This window comes from Vidua chalybeata, chromosome 3 (genome assembly GCF_026979565.1).
Source record: "Vidua chalybeata isolate OUT-0048 chromosome 3, bVidCha1 merged haplotype, whole genome shotgun sequence".
Taxonomy (NCBI): domain Eukaryota; kingdom Metazoa; phylum Chordata; class Aves; order Passeriformes; family Viduidae; genus Vidua; species Vidua chalybeata.
In genome coordinates, this window is record NC_071532.1 from 44245033 (window position 1) to 44264619 (window position 19587).

Sequence of the window (19587 nt, forward strand, 5' to 3'; positions counted from 1 at the left end):
AGAAGAAACAGAGAGAAAGAGTGGTACAGCACTAGAATGGCAGCAGGTCTGGTTTTGTTTTCATTAAAATTAGTAAGAATCAAATCAGACTGTTTGATGAAAATATAAACTCATTGCTTCAGCCTACAGGAAATTATTCTGTTAGATAAATCCACATTTTGGAGAGTTTTTGGGGTTTTTAAAAATATATTATTCTATACTTCTTGATATAATATGTATTCATTATTTAGAAAACTGTACAAAATAATTCAGATATTTTTGTGTAGAGCTGAGGCAAGATGCTTAAACATGAAACTCAAGTATCAGTAGCAGATTATCCAAACTGCCTCAAAGGTCAAAGCAACACAATATATAACAATGACAAAGACATTTTAATGCTTTGCTGGGATTGGAGGAATGTAGAGAGCTTGGCAGAAGAATGGTTAAACAGCAAGGGACATGAAACTGTAAAACTGGTCAAAGTATGAGGGGCTACGTAACTGCTGCAACAGTCAGCATGACCCTGGGTATAGAAATCAGGATATGTAGAAATCAGAGTTTGCAAGAATCAGAATGCTGAAAACTGCTTGGTATGTAGAAATAGATAGAGAAGAACCAAAAAGTATCAATCACAAGAACAGCAAGAGCAACCGAACAAGACAGATGCGCAAATCACACAGCAACCAATCATGAGCTTGGCTTTTGCAATATGCATGAACTAATTAACAAGTATATATAAACTTTGTAATTTGTTGTAATAAACTGAGACTTGATGATCATGATATCATGAGTCTTGTCTCCCGCGGCGCTTCTCCGACAGAAGAAAATATATTCTTTTAAATGTTGATTTGTGGATCAAGCTGGCATTAAAAGAAAAGTGAACCAGATGATGCCATTCTCTTTCAGAGAATCTTTTTTTTTGATGGTGTTCTTAAGGAAAGTATTATATTTGTATGCAATCCAAAGCTGTTACAATTTTATTTGAAGTGCAGATCTTCCAAGTTCACCTCACCCCCTTCCCCTTCAAATTACTAATTTGCCAATAGTATATCTTCATTCAAGGAACTGGTAAATAAGGTCCAAGGATATAGAGAAAGATGTTCTGTTTTCCAGTAAGGAATTAAGCTTCTACAGTTTAACCTCTTCAAACACATTATAGATATCTGCTAACATAAATATGCACTTTATGGTATTCCATGTATTTATTTTTTTTATAAATTAAAAGCATGAAATCATCTTAGTAGATGCATTTTATTTTTTTAACCTAATGAAATTTATGAATTGATAAAAGAAACCTCAAACATAGGAACCAGCTATTTAAAATGTAACTCCAACACATTCACGACTCCTTGAAGAAAGATTTTGGAGAAAAAACCTGAAGATCAAAAGAATTACATTCTCCCCTTGTGAATAGGAATTCTGGATTTTTGTAAATGCATCTCTTATAACCAGAGACTCTCAAAAGCACTGAAATGTTTCAATTGCAGGATATCAGACACCCCAATTAGAAACAGAAAGCAAACTGTGCAATACTGTAATAACCTGTGGTAATTTTGTTATTTTAGATGGGAATGCTAATGATGAGCCACAAATGCAAGTTGTTACAAAGCCTTTGAGAATAAAGCTGTATGCCCTATATTCTCCTCCCATGCTGTTCCAGTTAAAACCATACATGCAGAAGGACAAATGAAAATGTTGCCATGGTGATCAGAGCAGTTACTAAATCATGTACGCTGTAGGAAGGATTCCCTAAAGAACCTTATTAAGCATTTTGTTGCTTTTTTAAAATAAATATTTTCAGAAAGCCTTTTTTAATTTCACTGTCAATAAAATAGCTACTCAGCTAAACCCTATTTCTCTACCTTCTAAATAAAAACACACCATACATTAAGAAATATTTTGTTAAAAGTTAGGAATGGGATTCTTAAGCTGAAAACTTTGAAATAGGAACCAAGGATGAGCCTACCTGTTCAAAATACTTTAATGTTTTTCAGCATAGGTATGTCAAGCCTGCTAAGATACTTATGTCTCCAGCTGCCCAGGTCAAAAACCAAATCTTTGAATGAAAGACATCTCAAAAGCCTATCGGTTAAAAGGAATACTGTTATCTAGTGGGTTTTACAATAATAGTGCATGTGAGACATGAGGTGAGTTCTGCCAGCAGCAGAAGCACCGTCCAAAGCCCCCTGTCCCTCTGCCCAGACTAGTAGCTGAACCCAGTTGGGTGAGGCCCATTATCCAAGCTGAACGGCAAAGAAAACAAAACCTGTACAATGCAGACATCTTGTATTTCCACTGCACAAAACAGTACAACAGACATCAATGGAAATTGCTAAAAATAAGCTGGAGAAGGTACATGCACTTTGGGGAAAATGCACATGGCTTTGTTCACTAAGGAGTCCTTGTCAGCATCTTAATTCAGCATTTAAGAATACCCCAAGGCCCTCAATTCCTCAGCTAGTTTTTTTGCCTTGCAGGTATTTAAGATGTTTATGGAATACAAGTTTGTACAGAGGAAGGGAGGAAGCTTGATCTCTTATGGGTGGTTGTGCAGTGTCTCAGCTCAGACTAGTGCAGTTCTCCAACAAAATTGTCTCCTGCCTTATGGGGCTGGCTGATACACTGTACAAATCAACTACTGCAGTGAGACAACTGTCCTAATGCATCTGATTGAAAAAGGGCTTTCAGTTTTTTTAATAAGGAAAAGAACAACAACAACAAAAAGTCTCTAAAGTAACAGCTGCTTCCATCAGGTGACTTGTACGAGTTTAATTTTACTTCATGAAGAAGGCAGTCTTATTTCACACCTCATTCTTTTCCTCTCACTGCACTTTTAAATTGAAACAAAAAAACATCCCAGAACCTCCAGAAATTACTTGCTGACAACTTAACTAATCTGTGGCCACAAAATGTACAAACATAGTGGCTGTCAACAGCACAGTGGTCTCGCTGCATATCCTAGAACAACATTTATTTACCATTACTCTCCATCCCCATAAAGTCCTACTCTTGTGGGCAAAGGCATGTAGAGGGCTGCTCAGAAAATGTAATTCCCCCTCCCTGTGCTGTTCAGGGCAGTTTTACGCTCCCCACTAAAACCCTTAGGAACACTTATTTCACAGTTCAGTTTACTTTCTAAATAATTAAAATCATTATCATTCAAAATAAGATACAAGCAACCACATTTTTCTACATTTTTATTGATGTAATCCTGATGTGTGACTATACATCTTCATTCTGCTCATAGCTACAATGGCACTTTACTAGGATTGTTTTTGTAGTCAAGTTTCTTACAGTCTTCAGAAAACATATTTATAGACATCACTTACTGTACAAGACCAATCATTCTAAACACTAAATCATTGGGATTTTTTCCTCAGTAGTGCTACTTGAGGAAAAGGTCACACTACTCTCTTTAGATAGAAATTTGTAAAGGCAATTGAATTGAATTCACCTTCCAGAGAAAATAAGAATGTTAAAAATAGCTTCAAGAATTGATATGACTCATTTAGATCCCAGAAAAATCTATTACTAGCAAAAATATCTATAATTTGATACTGTACTTGGTATGTACTTTGGTACTAAGACCAAAAGAATATTTATGAAGAACTGAAATTAAACTTGTACATTGCTCCGAAAGATAAGCATTACCTTGAATTTTTCTTTTTTTTTTTTTTTTTTTTTTTTTTTATTTTAGGGTTTTTTTAGCCAAAATTGCACAACCTTCCAAAAATATTGTAGTTATGGGGTAAGTATTGACATCTTAAGAAAAATTGCTAAAAGCATGCAACACTGATACCAAGTTTTAGCAGATGACATTTTTAATTGAAAACTGACTCAAAGTATAGTACAAAAGAGTTTCTTCTCCCTAAAGGGATTTTCAGATGCAGGTACAGGAATAATAAGGGGATCTTCTCCAATGTGTGCATCACAATATGCCAATAAATCTGCTGCAGCCTTGGATACCTATTAGAAGAGAAGAGAGAACTACTGTAACACTTAATTCTGAAGCAATCTGAATTGCATAAATATTGTTCATAGAACAGATTATAATGGAAGCTATCGCAAAACAGGGAGTAGATTGCTTTATCCTTTAAATATTACACACATCTCTTAATCTGCTCTTCCTAGGCCTAGTAATCCTTCCATACATTTTATCTAACATAGTGACATAGTGACATCAACCTATTGATTGATGTCGAGCTGTTCCTCTCCATCAGAAGGAGATCAGGAGCACATAGTCATTGAAACATTTATATGTTAACCATCCAGAAGCAATAAGGATTCTCCTTGAAGTGTCTGTTTCTGTAGAGAAACCTGCTTCAGCTCTTACTCCCATTCATTGGTTTTAAGGTTTTCCACATACACTCTCTCTCTACCCTTTGCTCCTCTGGTTGCAAAATAAAAAGTTCTTTAGGCACATGACCATGGGATTAAAAAGAAATAATAAATCAGGAACAAAACTTGAACAACATGTGTCATAGTATTTAAGCTAAATACTGCTCTTTTCAATTAAGCAAGACTAATGTCTTTTGCTTAGTAAATTACTATAAGTAGTCCTTTATTCACAGCATTTATTTAAACTTGAGCACTACCTTAATATTTTTAACTTAATATTTTTATACTTCTAAAATAAATAATTCTCAAGTCTCCAAATTCAGAACATGGGTTTATGCTTACTGAAAAGTCTATAAAAATACAAATACATACAAAAATGTGGCAGTGTGTTGAATATTTGCAATGCAAGTTATTTTGCATTAAATGAAAAATGAAATATTAAACCTTGTATTTTTTGCAGCTTTGTGCCATAAGAATATTGGTGGCAGTAGGCCACAGTGATTCATTTATTTTTTCAAGAATTTAGAAAGCATATACAAATTTTTTTTGTTCTGATCAGTCAGTAAGATATTCACAGCTATCTCTATCTCTTTGCTTTGATGAATTATCGGGTTTTCAATATTCTGATAGTTGAGAAAATGAATTCTGGAGTCTTTACAAAGAAGTCTTTTCTCTGAGCACCATGACAGCTTGTCCCCCATCAAACACCAAGGTCAGCATTTTGCACAACTAGAGTGAAGAGAAGAAACAAATCGCATTTCTGGTATTTTTCTAGCAGGTGTGTCACCAGTGTTAGCTTTAAGCTTCCCCACGGCCTGCTTGTTTTGACATGAACCCAGCCCATAGTAGGCTTCAGATTAGATCCATGAAGTCAATGGGTATCAAATCAGAATTTGCATGAAATGCGAATGAACGTACAGATTTTATTTCTTCATTTTCTGTATTTTTAATTTCTGTATGTCTTTGTAGAATGTTTAAACCATGGAGAACCTGTGGTTGGCACCCCAATATAGACTATCCCCCTAATGGAGGAAATAAGAGTCTTAAGGTTATTTAAAATTAGTTTGTCTTTGAATTGGCCTGCAAGAAAAAAGGGTGACAGAGACACTACATATGAACAGAAGGCTGCTGGGCACAGGTGAAACAGAAAACTGAAAAAATCAGAAGAGATTCACAAGGACCAGTGCTTCTCAAAAAGAAGCAGGTAAAACAAAAATGTGTTGAAAGTTACAGACTTCATAATACAAAGGATTGTAATGATTTTCCTGTAATGATCTTGTTAGTTTCATGCATGGATAAGCAACATCAGCTGAAGTATATTGCTTTTCATTCAATGGAAGAGAAGTACAATTTCAGACCACATTCTTAGATGGGAGAAACCCAATAATATAATATCCTGTTTCTCTACATATTAGTAAAAGCTCAACATACATTTTTGTATCTAACTTGTCCTGCAATGCTGGTAGGAATGTTGTGAAGCAGAGTAACACATTCACAGAATTACCTGGGTTGGAAAAGACCTTTGAAATTATCAAGTCCAGCCTTTGACCTAACACCACCTTGTCAATTGGACCATGGCACTTGGTGCCACATCCAGTCTTTTCTTAACTCCAAGGATGGCAACTCCACCACGTCCCTGGGCACTCCACTCCAATGCCTCATCACCCCTTTCTGTGAAGAGAAACCCTTCCTTCCATGTCATGCTGTTTAAGTCACATTTTAATTTTCTTTTAAACCAACCATAGTACAATTTATTTAAAAACCAACCTGCAACAAGACACTGAGGAACATGATAATTGTCACAAACTAAACCTGCACTAGGCCATATATTTTCATCCTTTAAACAAATAAAAGGTTTTGAGAGGAAAAATCCTCCCACTGGGATTACAACAGTCATTAAAAAAAAGTGAATTATAACCATTTCTTCACTAAAAGTAGAGTAACTTAGGCCTGCACAGTGGAATAATGACCATTCACAACAGGGAGTTAAATGAGCTGATCACAATCCAGGAGAAATGAAAACACGAGTTCCTGCAGCTGTGAGCAGCATTGCCAAAGTCAGACCTGTGGCCCAAAAACCAGCAAAATACAATATTGCCTCCAGCACGTTTCCTGCTCAGTGTCATTATTGGGAAGAGCAGTAGTGGAAGGCCTGTGCACTGAGTACATGGCACCAAGACTCCAGCAGGGATGGCTGCTTTCGCACAGGCAGCACCTAGAGGAGCCCCACAACCAGGGCTGCAGGCACATTGATGTGCTGATCGTCCCATTGTGCCATGGAAGGAGTTAAGTGGAGCCAAATCTATTGTAGCTTTTACTCGCCTTCAGGGTTATTTGTAGCTGAAGGTTGCTCTACAGCTTCAAAATAGCTTTTCCTAAGAATTAAAATAAATGCATGTGATTTGAATATTCAAATGAAACGAACACATTTATCATGTCAGCTTTCCTACACACTATGGCTTGGTCTGCAAATTCCAAGTAATTTACACATATTGCAGAAGTGGCTAAAGAAAAAAATCAGTCTCCAGTTTGACTGATGAATTCTATCAGAAAGTTAACATCTCATTTTTTAAAAAATCTTTTAAGGTGTATGGATTAAAAGATGGAGTATATAGGTATCACACTGATCTCACATTTTGTAGAATTACTTTTACTCTTGCAGGAAATACATCTGGTTATCAAATTAACAAAAGGGAAAAAAATTCCTACAAATCACTCAATCCTGATGCTTTAGAGAATTAGTCTCAGGAGGACTGTGAAATTTTATCATTGTATTTCAGAATAGCTGTCATGGTTTGACTCTGGCACAATGCCAGCGCCCCCATGAAAATACACCTTCCCAAATAAATGCTGTGAGATGGTATCAGGAACAGAGCAGAGCAGGCCCAAGCTTAATAACAAAGGAAAAAAACTTTATTAAACTACTACTACACAAGACACATGGACTAAATCCAGGATGAAGACCCTCTAAAACACCCCTCCTCCTCCCAATTTCCAAAACAACCACCATGAAACGTCACTCGGGATTCCTGATCAAATTACCATCCTTCAGATAATCAATACTCAGTCTAGCAAGGGAGAGAGAAGTCTCTCTTGCGCCATAGACCCTCCAGGAAACACAGTTGCCACCTCCTGTGTTTCCATGTCACACATGGCAACCACCCAGAGAAAATCTGCCAGTGTGACACTCTCCTTTCCATGTCACAGTGCTCTCACCACCGTGCATGGACAGACTGCTCATAGGGCTCCTTTAAGGATGCTTTGCCACGAACCCAAAGATACAACAGTTCAGCTTCTCATCTTGGGACTACAGTCCCCCCCATTTTCCCCTGGGGCCAAGGGTCCAGGAACAGAGATCATCTTCTTCCTGAAGACAGAGGGCATCACCATTCCCTCCTCAACTTTCCTCTGTTCTTGCCATTCCTTCACTGGTGGTTGCTGAAGCAGGTCTCCTTGGGTCACCACTACATCCCCCTAAAATGCAGTCTCTATTGCAGGAGAATTTGGTTCAGTCCATGGCTAACAAGAAAAGTCCAGCCAAAAGCTACTCCATCATCTCCTCCCACCTAAAAATTTCTTCTTCTAACATCTCAGGTCCTGGACTGTCTCTCTTCCACTACAAATCGAGGAGGAGTAATATTTTACAAAGCCCTCATTTCCCGGAAAGGTTAGAAGTTCAGACTCCCTGGATGGCTGAAATCTCTGCCCAGCATTCCCGTCTCCCACGCTGGGCATCATCCCTCCCCTTTCTCCTTCTCCTCTGCCCGCAAATCTCCAGGTGCCGTCAGGCTCTCTGTCACTTTCCCTCTGTGGGGGGGGGGAACAAAGGCATCTCCGCTTCTCTCCACCCTTCCATCCCCAGGAGCTGGCTCGGTTCCAGACCTTCAGCCCCTCGGCCTACCTGGACAAGGCCGCATGGCTTCCCCTCCCCCACCCAGCCCATGGCTGGGCAGGGGAGAGTCTGCACTCTCTGATGACCAGAACAAAAGAGACAGTTCTCCTGGGAGTTCTTGCTTTTAACCCCCTGTGTTCTCAGAGGCGTGTCCATACTTTCAGTGGTCACTCCAGGTACCAATATCCAAACTTGACCACTGATTGGTTTGACCCAACTTCCTGAAAAAAAATTCACTTCCATGTCAAACCACGACAATAGCAGAGGTGATAAAAACTGCCAGAGTTAGAACATCCTGTTAGCTGCGCTAATAATTATAAGGTTCAGTGACAGGGCAAAATGCTGCAATTAGAATGTCTTCTGCCTTGTCATGGATTGTGACTCATTACCATCCTTGCTACAACACCCACTCTGCTTATCCTTTACATCTAAAATAAAGAGATTCACACACATTTATTGGCATTCTCACTGTTCATCTCCCAACACTATTGAGAACCAGTTAGGAATACTTCCTATCTTCCTTAGGAAAAAGAAAATGGAATGATAACTGATATGCTAAGGGTCTTAAATGTCAGAGTACTCTTGCTTTTCTGCTTGCAAAGAGAAAATTGGGCAGTGCTTTATTCTGAGGACAGCTCTGATAAACACCAGTACTAATTTTGCTTTCTCAATTTTACTGCTAACATCTTTAGAAGACACATTATTCTACAAGTCACGAGGCCACTGTTCACCTGATTTACTTGGGTATTTCCTAGCTTGGAATCTGCGTTTCCAGTTTCCTACTTACTTTTCCGTTATAACTCTAGCTGTTCCTTTGCCAGGTAAGTCAGGTTCAGTTATGATCCTTCTGGCATTCCTATGGCTTACAAAAAAACCCACAGTAATCCTCCTTCCAACTACTGATCAACACACCAGTAACTCCATCCTCCTCTTTCGAATTGTCCTGCTTCTTTCACACCTCAGCAGCAAGTTGTCTTTGTGGTACTTCAGAACACAGCACTGGTTTGGTGCTCTGATTGGCTAGAGGACTTAATAGGACTTCTTAAATGAGTTGAAAAATCCAGAACACAGTGGGGAGTCAGAAACTATCAACATACTTTTAACTACATTTGAATTGAGTGGACCCAACTCTTGCTGGTTACAGCAGCTACTATGCATTGGAAACAAAGTGTCTCTGTAGTAGAAAAATAAACTGGAACTTCTGATTTTCCCAGTCAATAACACAGACACCTCTTCCATGTTAGCAATGTGTTCTTGCCTATTCTGGCAATAACAACTTGGCTATAGCTATTTGCAAAAGAGGATTTAATTAAATTATTTGAAAAGCCCTGATCTTTTGTTAAATGTCTAACTTGTTTAATCAGATGCAAAACACCAGAAAAAAAGGAAGTAAGTTAATTTACCTACCTTTACAGTAATGACCTGAGAACTTAAAATCTCCTATTGAAACCACTGGAAAGTCTCTTGGTAAAATTTTACTGTGCTGAAACACACATTTAACTGATTCAGAATTTTGAAGGAATAAAAAGCACATCAACCACTTCTCACAATCCCTCATATGTTTGTTCAAAGAAATTCTAGAAATTAAGGCATTTTGAAAATTTATATTTATTTTATGTTAGCATAGGAACCCTCATAATTCTGAAACATGCCAGATTTTCTTTGGTGTGTGTTTGGTCCCAGGCAGCTTCAAAAAGTGAAATAATTTCACTTTCAAGCTACCTGTTTTTTAGATCTGCCACATTTGCTGATAACTGTGTTCATTTTAATTAAATTGACTTTAAAAAAATCTTTCTTGCAGCTATGTCTTTCTTGCATATGTAATTAAAAATGTTATATACCTAACTAATGAGGCTATTTGCAAAACTGATGTAATGGTGTGGGACATGACAGTTACCACTGCATATATAGAAGCAAGATTAAGGCAGTCTACTAAGTATCAACAACTTCAAATGCCAATTAAATGGGCCGTATTTTTCCAACCCTTTCCTCTGCCACCCACACCCTCCCTTGTCAGTTCTGTTCATGCAGCTGCAATATGACCTGAGCTGGGACTAACCAAGACAGACCTTCTTTTACTGCAGGAAGTAAACACCCTGTCCCTGTGAACAGCTTATGTGATGAATTTGTGACATGCTATGAAATAGAGGAACTACTTTTGCAAATTCGATGGTCTTACAAGATATTGTTAAAAACTGCCACAAAACAGAGTGACTGAAATTTCTTTTTCATATGAGCAAGACTGACCACTCATGTGAATTGCACTAATATTTCTGAATTATAAATATTACTTTTTCAGCTGGTGAGTTTGTGATCTGAAACTATTTTAAAAATCATAAATATATACTACTGTCCCCACGCTGACTACATGCAGACTTTCAGCACACAGGATGGATGGACAAACAGCCTGAGTTAAGACTACATGAAGATTTTAATGTACAACATTTCTAAATTGTCCTACTGACTTAATAATCTCAGTTACAGTTTGTAACAACTCAGTTACAGTTGTTTGTAGAGAACTGTGTCATTTTAATGCATTACTTTTTTAAGATGTAAAGACTAAAAGACTAAAAACTTCCTTGTAGAGGCTGGATATTTTATCAAAATAATGATTACCTATTTTCAGGGGAAGAGAACAAAATAAATGAGCATTGCTTTCTTTAAAAGTTCTATGGCATTTTTAGCTTCTAGGTACTTGATATTTCACAAAATTTTAGCCTAGTGGAAAGCAGAATGACATGCAAGAATAATCTACAAGATTTTTTGGTTAAAAAAACTGAAAACCTCTGTTTAATAGTGCCTTTAATGATAGTATTTAATCCACAAGAGGCATGATGAAACCAAATCTTCACATACAACATGTTATCTAGTGTGAAGAATCATAACTGCACACTGCAATCATACATGTTTTTTGTGCAATGACGTCTGCACTAAAACAAAACAAAGCACGGCAATTCAGCTTGTCTCATCATTATTAAAATTTTTTGCAAGATCTTAAAGACTTATTCAAATTCTTAAAGGAGAAAAACCAAGAAACCAGAGCTGCACTTAAATTCAGCTACAGGTGACAAAGAAGAGCACCTGTGCACCTGCCAGCTGACTTCAAGCATTTCACAAAATACCACTTTTGACAAATGTAACGGACACTCACACACAAGCAGACTTGAAGTCAGACTTTGGAAATTGCTTCACTAGAACCCACCAGTCGGTATGTAACTCACAGTACTGAATATTGTTTTATTGCTCAACACAGATTCTTGATTTCTGCATTATTAATGCATTATGACTGTTCCACAAACTAGTCAGTGAATTCAAAATGTCAACAATAAGTCTAAGTTTACCTTTATTCTATCCATGTATGCTTCCATTTTTAATTGCTCCACAGCTTTCCTGGCTTGAGAAATACTGGTTGTACTGTTTGAGACTAGTTCCTTCATTTTGTTTTTCCTGGAAGAGATGAAGTTGAGACCATTTAAAGAACAGGTAGCAAATGCAGCAATCACTGAGAGGACAGCTATCTGAACTCTAACCAGCCCTTGCCCACCACATCCACACTGCCAGGCTGTTGGTCATGAATACAAAGCAGACACCATTTATTTCTGTTCTCTTGCTCCATGGCACTTTATTGCATTACATATTTGCATCCTCAATCATCAGCATTACGCCTGAATCCTGCAAATGACATACAAATGCAGAGCACATGACCATGACTTCAGTGTGAAAATGGTTGCCCTGGTTCACATTGCCAACGCAGAACAGCTGTTCACAATGACTTTGCAGGCATTGCACAGTTTGGCTCCACGCCCCACTTACACCTAAAAACATCAAAATAAGCTCAGTGCAGTGGAAATTAATGCCACACCACTCTCACCAAGCATCAGAGAGAAATTTAAGATAGAGAATTAGTCAGAATTCTGACTATCGATAAAAGAGGTTTAGAAATGAGGTAACAGATTGAGATGAAATAATGCAACTTTTTGCTTAGACACCCCAGCAAAGTCTAAAGACGACTAAACCCAGTACAGTATGCTATACAGGATAGGAATACTTTATTTTTTAAGAGACCTGCAGCTCTTGGGAAGGGACATCTAGGTGAGGTATGACAGTGTTTGGTTCTGTTGCATTGCTCCTCCCTGAGGGATTAAATCAGGTAAATAGCCAGCAGTCCTCAGCACTGTTACCAAATTAGTCGAGACCTCCACACTCAGACCTCCACACTCAGACCTTGACTAACTTAAAATATTTATGCCAGAGGTGGTCTGCATATTAGACTCCCTTGTGCTGACAACTCTATGCAGCGCTGGCCCAGCACAAGAAACAGTCACTGTTTTGAAGTCACTGGAGGTTGTACTAAGGCCTCATGGAAAGATGATGGATTACAGATGACCTAAACAGGTCCCAGACTAGCTGTACTACCTAGTAACACTGATGCTGAGGTTTCAATCAGGCAACATTCCCCTGTGGTCCTTACCACAAGGGCTACCTGCAGCCAGATTGATCTGGCACCAAGCCTCAGAAATCAAGACAAAGTTCAGCAAAATGCAAAGAACACAGGGGCAGATGGGACACAGGAAAAAAAAAAAACCACACACAAGGAGGCATTTTGCTCTGCTGCCAAAGCAGTTTTAGGCTCAGGCCCTTCAAAATGAATACTTCCAGCTTATTTCTGGATAAGAAGCAAACACCTAGAACCACACAAATTTCCCTTCTTGAACCTTGATAGCTTACCTGATCCAGTCACTGGGGTGTAAGATACAAACAGGAAATAAAGTAGGACACTGGAAATGCTCTTGTAAACAAACCTGTATGTACAATGCCCCTGTTAGACTCAAGAGAAGTACACAATCCATAGTACAGAAAGAATGGAGGAATAATTTTTAAACTACTTTGATTTTGCAAAACACAAATGCTCAGAGACAAGGCAAAGACAGTTGTTTCTTCTCTCAGCCTGGTATGAAACAAACTGTTCCTAAAAATCAGTAACCTGTGCTGTAAAACAGGGTGGTGTAATACAAATACCATGGTGAGCTATGCTCAACACTAATTTGAAGAAACAATAGAATCTTTTCCTTTCAGGTCTAGTATAAGTCAAGGCAGGGAAATGCTACTTTAGAATACGTTAATTTTGCTAAACAAAACAAGAGCTTTAACATACACCAAGTCAAAGAACAGATTTTCTTCATATACGTGTGTCATTTGAATGGAACACAAGCTTCCCCCTTGCGTGCTCTGATGAAATAAAATTGTGTCAGAACACAGCAGGTTTTTTGTCTTCATCTTTGTTTACAATTTTTTTAACTCGTATTCCTTACAAGGCACAGGACTGAATACATGTAGAGGAAATGGCTTTGCATAAAATGCCATGTACTGTACAAAAATCCACAACCAAGCCACAGCCTCCAATCCATTTTGAGATGCGTTTTGAGTTGCAGTGGAAAGTCAAACAGCAGAAAGGATACAAGACATTCACAAAAGGAGAAGGCTCTCAATTACAGCTCATCTCTGGACTTTTTGTTCAACTCAACTTCCTCACTGTTAAGTATCAACCTCTCTATAAAAATTAGAATAGAGTGAATAATTTAAATTTTATCATCTCCCCTTCTACCTTACTAATAATGATCACAAATCCAAAAATGTCAAAGCTAAATCAAGTCAGAGGTCTTTCTACATTTGACACATACATTTAAATTAAACTGAATTAAACAACTGCAACTCTTTGAACAGCCCAGAGAATTCCACATCTCCCACACTTTTTTGGCAATTCACTCACTCATAGTGTAAAAGCTATAAACATTAGAGTTAGACAATTTGAACTGTCACTAGCTGCAACAAAGTTGGCAAGAACAGTGTTCATAGTACTTCCAGCCACTGTTTAAGCATTTACAGAATAAGGATTGAGTTAAGTCCATAGTAGAATTTTGAAAAGGCTATTAAGCACAAAAATGCTTCTAAAAATTCAAACCATGTTCCTAAAGCAATGCCACCAAGATAATATATCCTCACCTATATTCTGAAACACCAAATATGAAAATTTAAAAAAAGAAAATATATATATTGGCTAGTAAAGCATTTCACAGTATCAAAAAATCAACCAGAATATGAGGCTTCATAAAAAAAAAAAATGAACTTAAGAAAAAAAAAAAAAAAGTCTGGCACTAGGCATTTCAGACACGGGAGAAAATTTCCACTTATCCCAAAGAGGTTTGTTTATACTCTGAAGCACAAACATTTGTTCTGTTCCAAATCCTGCTCCAACCTTGGCCTTTACATACTTTTAAATATTTAACTACTATATTTCTGGAAGTGTTTAGCATCCATTTAAGTATTTAATTTTTTACAGACAGGTATGGTTCCATAACTTTGTGAGACTGACTTCTCCTCACATACCAAGCTACATATACCTCTACCTTCTCTCTCTGCAAGCACTGTGCATCATTTAAGGCCCTATTACATATGGTGTGATGTTGACAATGAGAATTGTAACCACTTTCAAACCAGGCTGTGATAAAGATCCCTTTTGCAGACAAGATTTTGTATGACACTTGATTCTGTTCCCCTTAGAACCTATGATAATAACCTTAAGCTTAATATTCTTTAATGAAATAAAATTGTTATTAGGAATAAAGCTTTGAAGAGAACAGTAATTTTAATTACAAGAGAATCTATTACACACTCATCCCCTGGAATGGGGAAGCCCCTCCTTCAAACACCCTCTCGCAGGGTGTGTTTCATCTGAGGCTGCGCCTGACAAATGGATCTGATCCTTTCTCTTAAGATGACTCCTCTTAAACTGCCCAAATATTCTCTAGGCCTGTAATCCCACAGGAAGGCACATTTATCTTTATATTGTACCTGGGTGACCAGTCTACAGGATCATAGAATGGTTTACGTTGGAAGGCGCCTTTAAAGATCACCTGGTTCAAGGCAATGCAATGTTCCTGCAATGAGCAGGAACATCATCTACTATAAAAGTTGCTCAGGGCCCTATCCAAGCTGACCTGGAATGTTTCCAGGAATGGGGAATCCACCATTTCTCTGGATAACCCGTTATAGTGTTTCGCCACACTCATGGTAAAGTTTTTCCCTTATATCTGGTCTGAATCAACCCTCTTTTAGTTTACAACTATTAGCCTGCATCCTTTCACAACTGGCCCTGCTAAAATTCTGTCCCAGTTTTTCTTTTAAGCCTCTTTTTATTACTGAAAGGATGCAGTAAGGTCTCTCCGGAGCCTTTGCTTCCCTAGGATGAACAATTCCAATTCTTTCAGATATTCCTCACTGGAGAGGTGCTCCAGCCCCCTGATATCCTGGTGTCCCTCTCCTGGACCCACTCCAACAGATCCATGTCCTTGCCGTGCAGGGGACCCCAGAGCTGGATGCAGTACTGAGTAGAGGGGCAGAATCACCTCCCTTGACCTTGTGACCACATTGCTTTTGATGTTTAAAAGGAGTAACTTCTCCCCATCATTTGAATTACCTAAGACCCCTGGAACCAGAAATTCTCAGCTGGGTTTGCTACTGCTCATTCCTGGCTGTTTTTACCTTGGATCAATACAGGCACACACAGGCCCCGATAATCACTGTAGTTACAGTAACTGTGCTAACGAGCAGCCTACATGCAGCCTACATGTTACTGCTGCAGCCAGCAGACCCGGATTATATGGAGCTCATTTATCCAGCATATTTTTGTGCAGCACACTGAGTTCAGTAACCTGGTCTCTATTGATTCTTTTCTTTCAGGGGAACACCGGCTGGGCTAAGGAAGAACAGTGACAGCAGCTACACAGCCTTTTTTAGCCAAACAGTTTCTGCTGACTGGCACCCCACACCAGACAGCCGTTTACTAAAGCATCACTCCTGAAAGCTGCACAGCAACAGCCTCCCAGCCAGCTGTATTTTCTGGCATTTTGTTTTGTTTACTTTACCTCGTCCTTTTTCTGGGTGCACGTAACTCACATGTGCCAAAGTTCTTAATTTCCCAGGCTCCTAAAAATGCTTGCAAAGAGCAGCTTTTCCTTTTTTGTTTTCACAATGAATGATTGTACCCAACAGCATTTCAAAGGCAAATTTATCTTATTATAATGCAGAAAGCTGCATAAATATTTGCAGGTATAGCTTGATGCTGCATTGGGGTAAGGAGTGCAACCTTTGTTTACTAAACATTATAAATACTTGTTAGTAAAATACAGAAAAATTCTAAAAACTTGAGTAACATAGAAGCAAAATTGAATTTTCAAGCTCTTTAGGATGGATTTCTACAAGAAACAGGGATGAAAAGCTGTGATTTCCCCCCCTCTAGCTCCAAGTACAAGCTTACAATGCCATACCATAAAAGTGACCTCTGGAATTCAATCTAAAAAAGGCCTAAACCAAATTGCTGCCTTAATCTAAAGTGATGGACCTGAAATTACTAGCTTAGAAAACCTGGGGTTGACAGCTCCGAATAACACCTTCCACACAAGCGCTGTACTTTTTGGACCACACAGCCCAATAGGAAAGTTAACCCAATCAATCATTCAACTAAGTCCCAGTGACATTAGCAGGAATCATCCCTGGATAATGACCTGCAAATCACATCCTAAATTGCACCACATTTCATTATCCACTTGCAGGAACAGAAACAGCAAAATTTACAGCCTCACAGCTGTTCGATGCCAAACTGGTATACCAATGAAATTAAAAGAAAAAAAAAAAAAAGAAATAGGAAAAAACCCAACTTCCCCTGCTATCTCAGTTCTTACTCTAAGATTTACAGCAACTGATGTAGCTCTGTAAGGAGAGAAGGAGGGTAAGGAATCCTTTTCTTTCTCTATCACAGGGCTGCACAAAGAAATACAAGAAAATTACTACTGGAGCTTTTCACTCCATCTCCTAAGGATAAGCTTAGTAGTACAAGCAGAAATGATTAGATTAAAGTCAAGAACTATTGTTCACGACAAGGAAAGAATGCAATTTTCATACCATAAACGTGGTGACTTTGAAAATAACTTCTCCTCATGTAACTGCAAATCAGCGAAACTCCAACAGCTCAGTTCTCATCTAACATACCATATCCAGCCCAATTGTCAAGTTCCAAAGATTCTTGCCATCATACCCAAATTTTTACTCAAAAATATCATCTTGCTTCTCAACATTAAAAAAAATCAAAGGAAACAATGGCTGAACTAATGTGATATTTCCCAAGGACAATCTTTTTGTGCAATATTATTTATCATCAGCATACGGGTTATGTGAACGTATAGCCCAGCACACCATCAGAGATTTGGAAGTCTGAGGCAGAAAGATTTGTCCTGGCTACTGTTTTACCTCTTTAGCTAATTTTGAAAGACAACTGTGAGCCTTCAAAGAAATACACAGGAATTTTTGATTATTCCTCTTAAACGCCGCTTAAAACGTACTTGAACAAAATTGTAACCTACAATGTAGGAAGAGCTTCTCCGGGAAGCTCGGCACTGCATCACCTGCAGGGCAGAAGCGTTTTTTAAGTTGTTATTCCGAGTTTTCTGTCTCACTGCACTGCCCTAATGGCTCTACTGTGCAGCAGCTCCCAGCACCACACATCAATGACTACCGCCAGCAGCAGCCGGGCAGCGGGAGCTCTTCCTCCGCCAGCACGAGCCAGCCAGCAGGAAAAGCGGCCACTTCCTTGAGCCTTCACCCCAGGCAGCTGACGGAGGAGGAAGGAGCACGCCGGGAAGAGACCCCCTCCCCGCCGCCCGCGGGATACCTGGGCTCGGGGCGGGTTCTCCGGAGAAGGATGCTCCCCGCCGGTGCCGACCAAAGCCCGACGCAGACTCCTGCGGATAACCGGGAAACTCCGGCTCGCGCGGCTGCCGCCGGCCGATGCCTATCCGCAGCAGCCCACGGGACCACCGGGATGCCGGGCGGAGCGGCCAAGGGTTTCCCAGAACACCAGCGCCGACCGCCGCGCCGGCGAAAGCCCCACGCGGAAACCCCGACCCGCCCTGCGCTGGTCGCCCCTCCCGGCACCTTCTCCCGCCCGGGCTCCCGGGCACTCCCTCCCTCCGTCCCTCCCTCAGCGTGCGGGCGCGGAGGCTGCGGACAACCCGTCGGTGGCTCATGGCGTGGCGGGGCGGGGCGGGGCGGCCGCGGCCCCCGGTGCCGCCGCCCTCACGCTCCGCCTGCCTCTGTCCGTCCTGATTCCTGCTGCAGCTGCCTCCTGCCCCGGCTCCAGCAGGGGCTAGGGATCAAGCGATCATCCACGTATTCTCGAACGGAATCACAGAGCACAGAAACAAAATCAATTAGATTGGAAAAGACCTCTGAGATCATCGAGTCCAACCTTTGATCGAACACCACTCTCTCAACTAGACCATGGTGGTAAGTGCCATGTCCACTCTTCCTTTAAACACATCCGGGAACAGTGACTCCAGCACGTCCCTGAGCAATCTATTACAAAGTTTAATCACCATTTAAGTGAAGAAATTCCTCCTGCTGTCGAAACTGAACCTCCCCTGGCACGGCTTGAGGCCATTCCCTCTCATCCTGTCACTTGTGACCTGGAAGAAGAGACCGGCCCCCACCTGGCTACGGCCTCCTTTCCTTTCCAGCTAAGGTCTCCCGAGTTTCTTTTTCTCCAGGCTAAACACCCCCAGCTCCTGCAGCCACTCCTCACAGGACCTGAGTTTCCTTCCCAAGTTAATTTCCCTTCTCTGGACATGCTCCAGCACCTCAGCATCCTTCCTGAACTGAGGGGCCCAAAACTAAACACAGAATACTCAAGGTGCTGTGCACAGTACAGTCACTGCCCTGGCATTTCTGGCCACACTGTTGCTGATCCAGGCCAGGATGTCATTGGCCACCTGGGCACAGCTGGCTCATGTTCAGCTGGGTGCCGACCAGCACCTCCAGGTACTTTTCCACTGGGCCACTTCCCAGCCACTCTGCCCGCAGCCTGTAGTGCTGTACCTCAAACAGCAAAGCCCAAATGGCACTGGGGTTTGGGGTGAGAGCCCACAGTGCCTGTCCTGCCCTCACACCAGACAACAGAAGGATGATGTAAAAAGCCTGCCATGAGGAATAGAACTGCTGTGGGAAAGGGGCTGCTTAGGTTCACCTTGTCAGGGCTAGCATGTCAGGACAAAACAATTCAGCTTCATAGATCAATTTTTATATGGTTCTCCCTATAAAAGCTGTATGGCTCAGCAGCATTCAAAAGTGCCAATTAGCATCTTTAACTGGAAATTAAAGCTGTGATAACCCACTGAGAGGATCACCCAAGTGTCATTAAATTTTTTCCCCAGTAAGATAGCTGCTCCCTCTGGAGGGGTGTATGTTTTTTCCTACCTGCCTTCAGCACATTTTCTCATTCCATCATAATGGAGCAGAATTTCCAAGTAACATTTGTTTTCTATAGG

The 19587-nt window shown here is 40.2% G+C and overlaps 1 protein-coding gene across 1 annotated transcript; it reads right to left on the reverse strand.

The window, feature by feature from the left end:
* Nucleotides 1-3162: 3162 nt before the first annotated feature.
* GNG4 (G protein subunit gamma 4) lies at nucleotides 3163-18201 on the reverse strand. Its single transcript, XM_053937141.1, has 3 exons — nucleotides 17937-18201; nucleotides 11551-11656; nucleotides 3163-3945 (listed from the first exon to the last, which is right to left on the reverse strand). The coding sequence occupies exons 2-3, from the start codon at nucleotides 11644-11646 to the stop codon at nucleotides 3817-3819; spliced, it is 225 nt and encodes a 74-aa protein (XP_053793116.1). The 5' UTR covers nucleotides 11647-11656; nucleotides 17937-18201; the 3' UTR covers nucleotides 3163-3816.
* Nucleotides 18202-19587: the final 1386 nt, after the last annotated feature.

Excerpts from the sequence above, each read along its gene's own strand:
- GNG4 (XM_053937141.1), bottom strand. The coding sequence starts at position 11,646 with ATGAAGGAACTAGTCTCAAACAGTACAACCAGTATTTCTCAAGCCAGG. Across the intron at positions 3,946-11,550 it reads CATACATGGATAGAATAAAG|GTATCCAAGGCTGCAGCAGA; the intron begins GTAAACTTAGAC and ends CTCTTCTAATAG.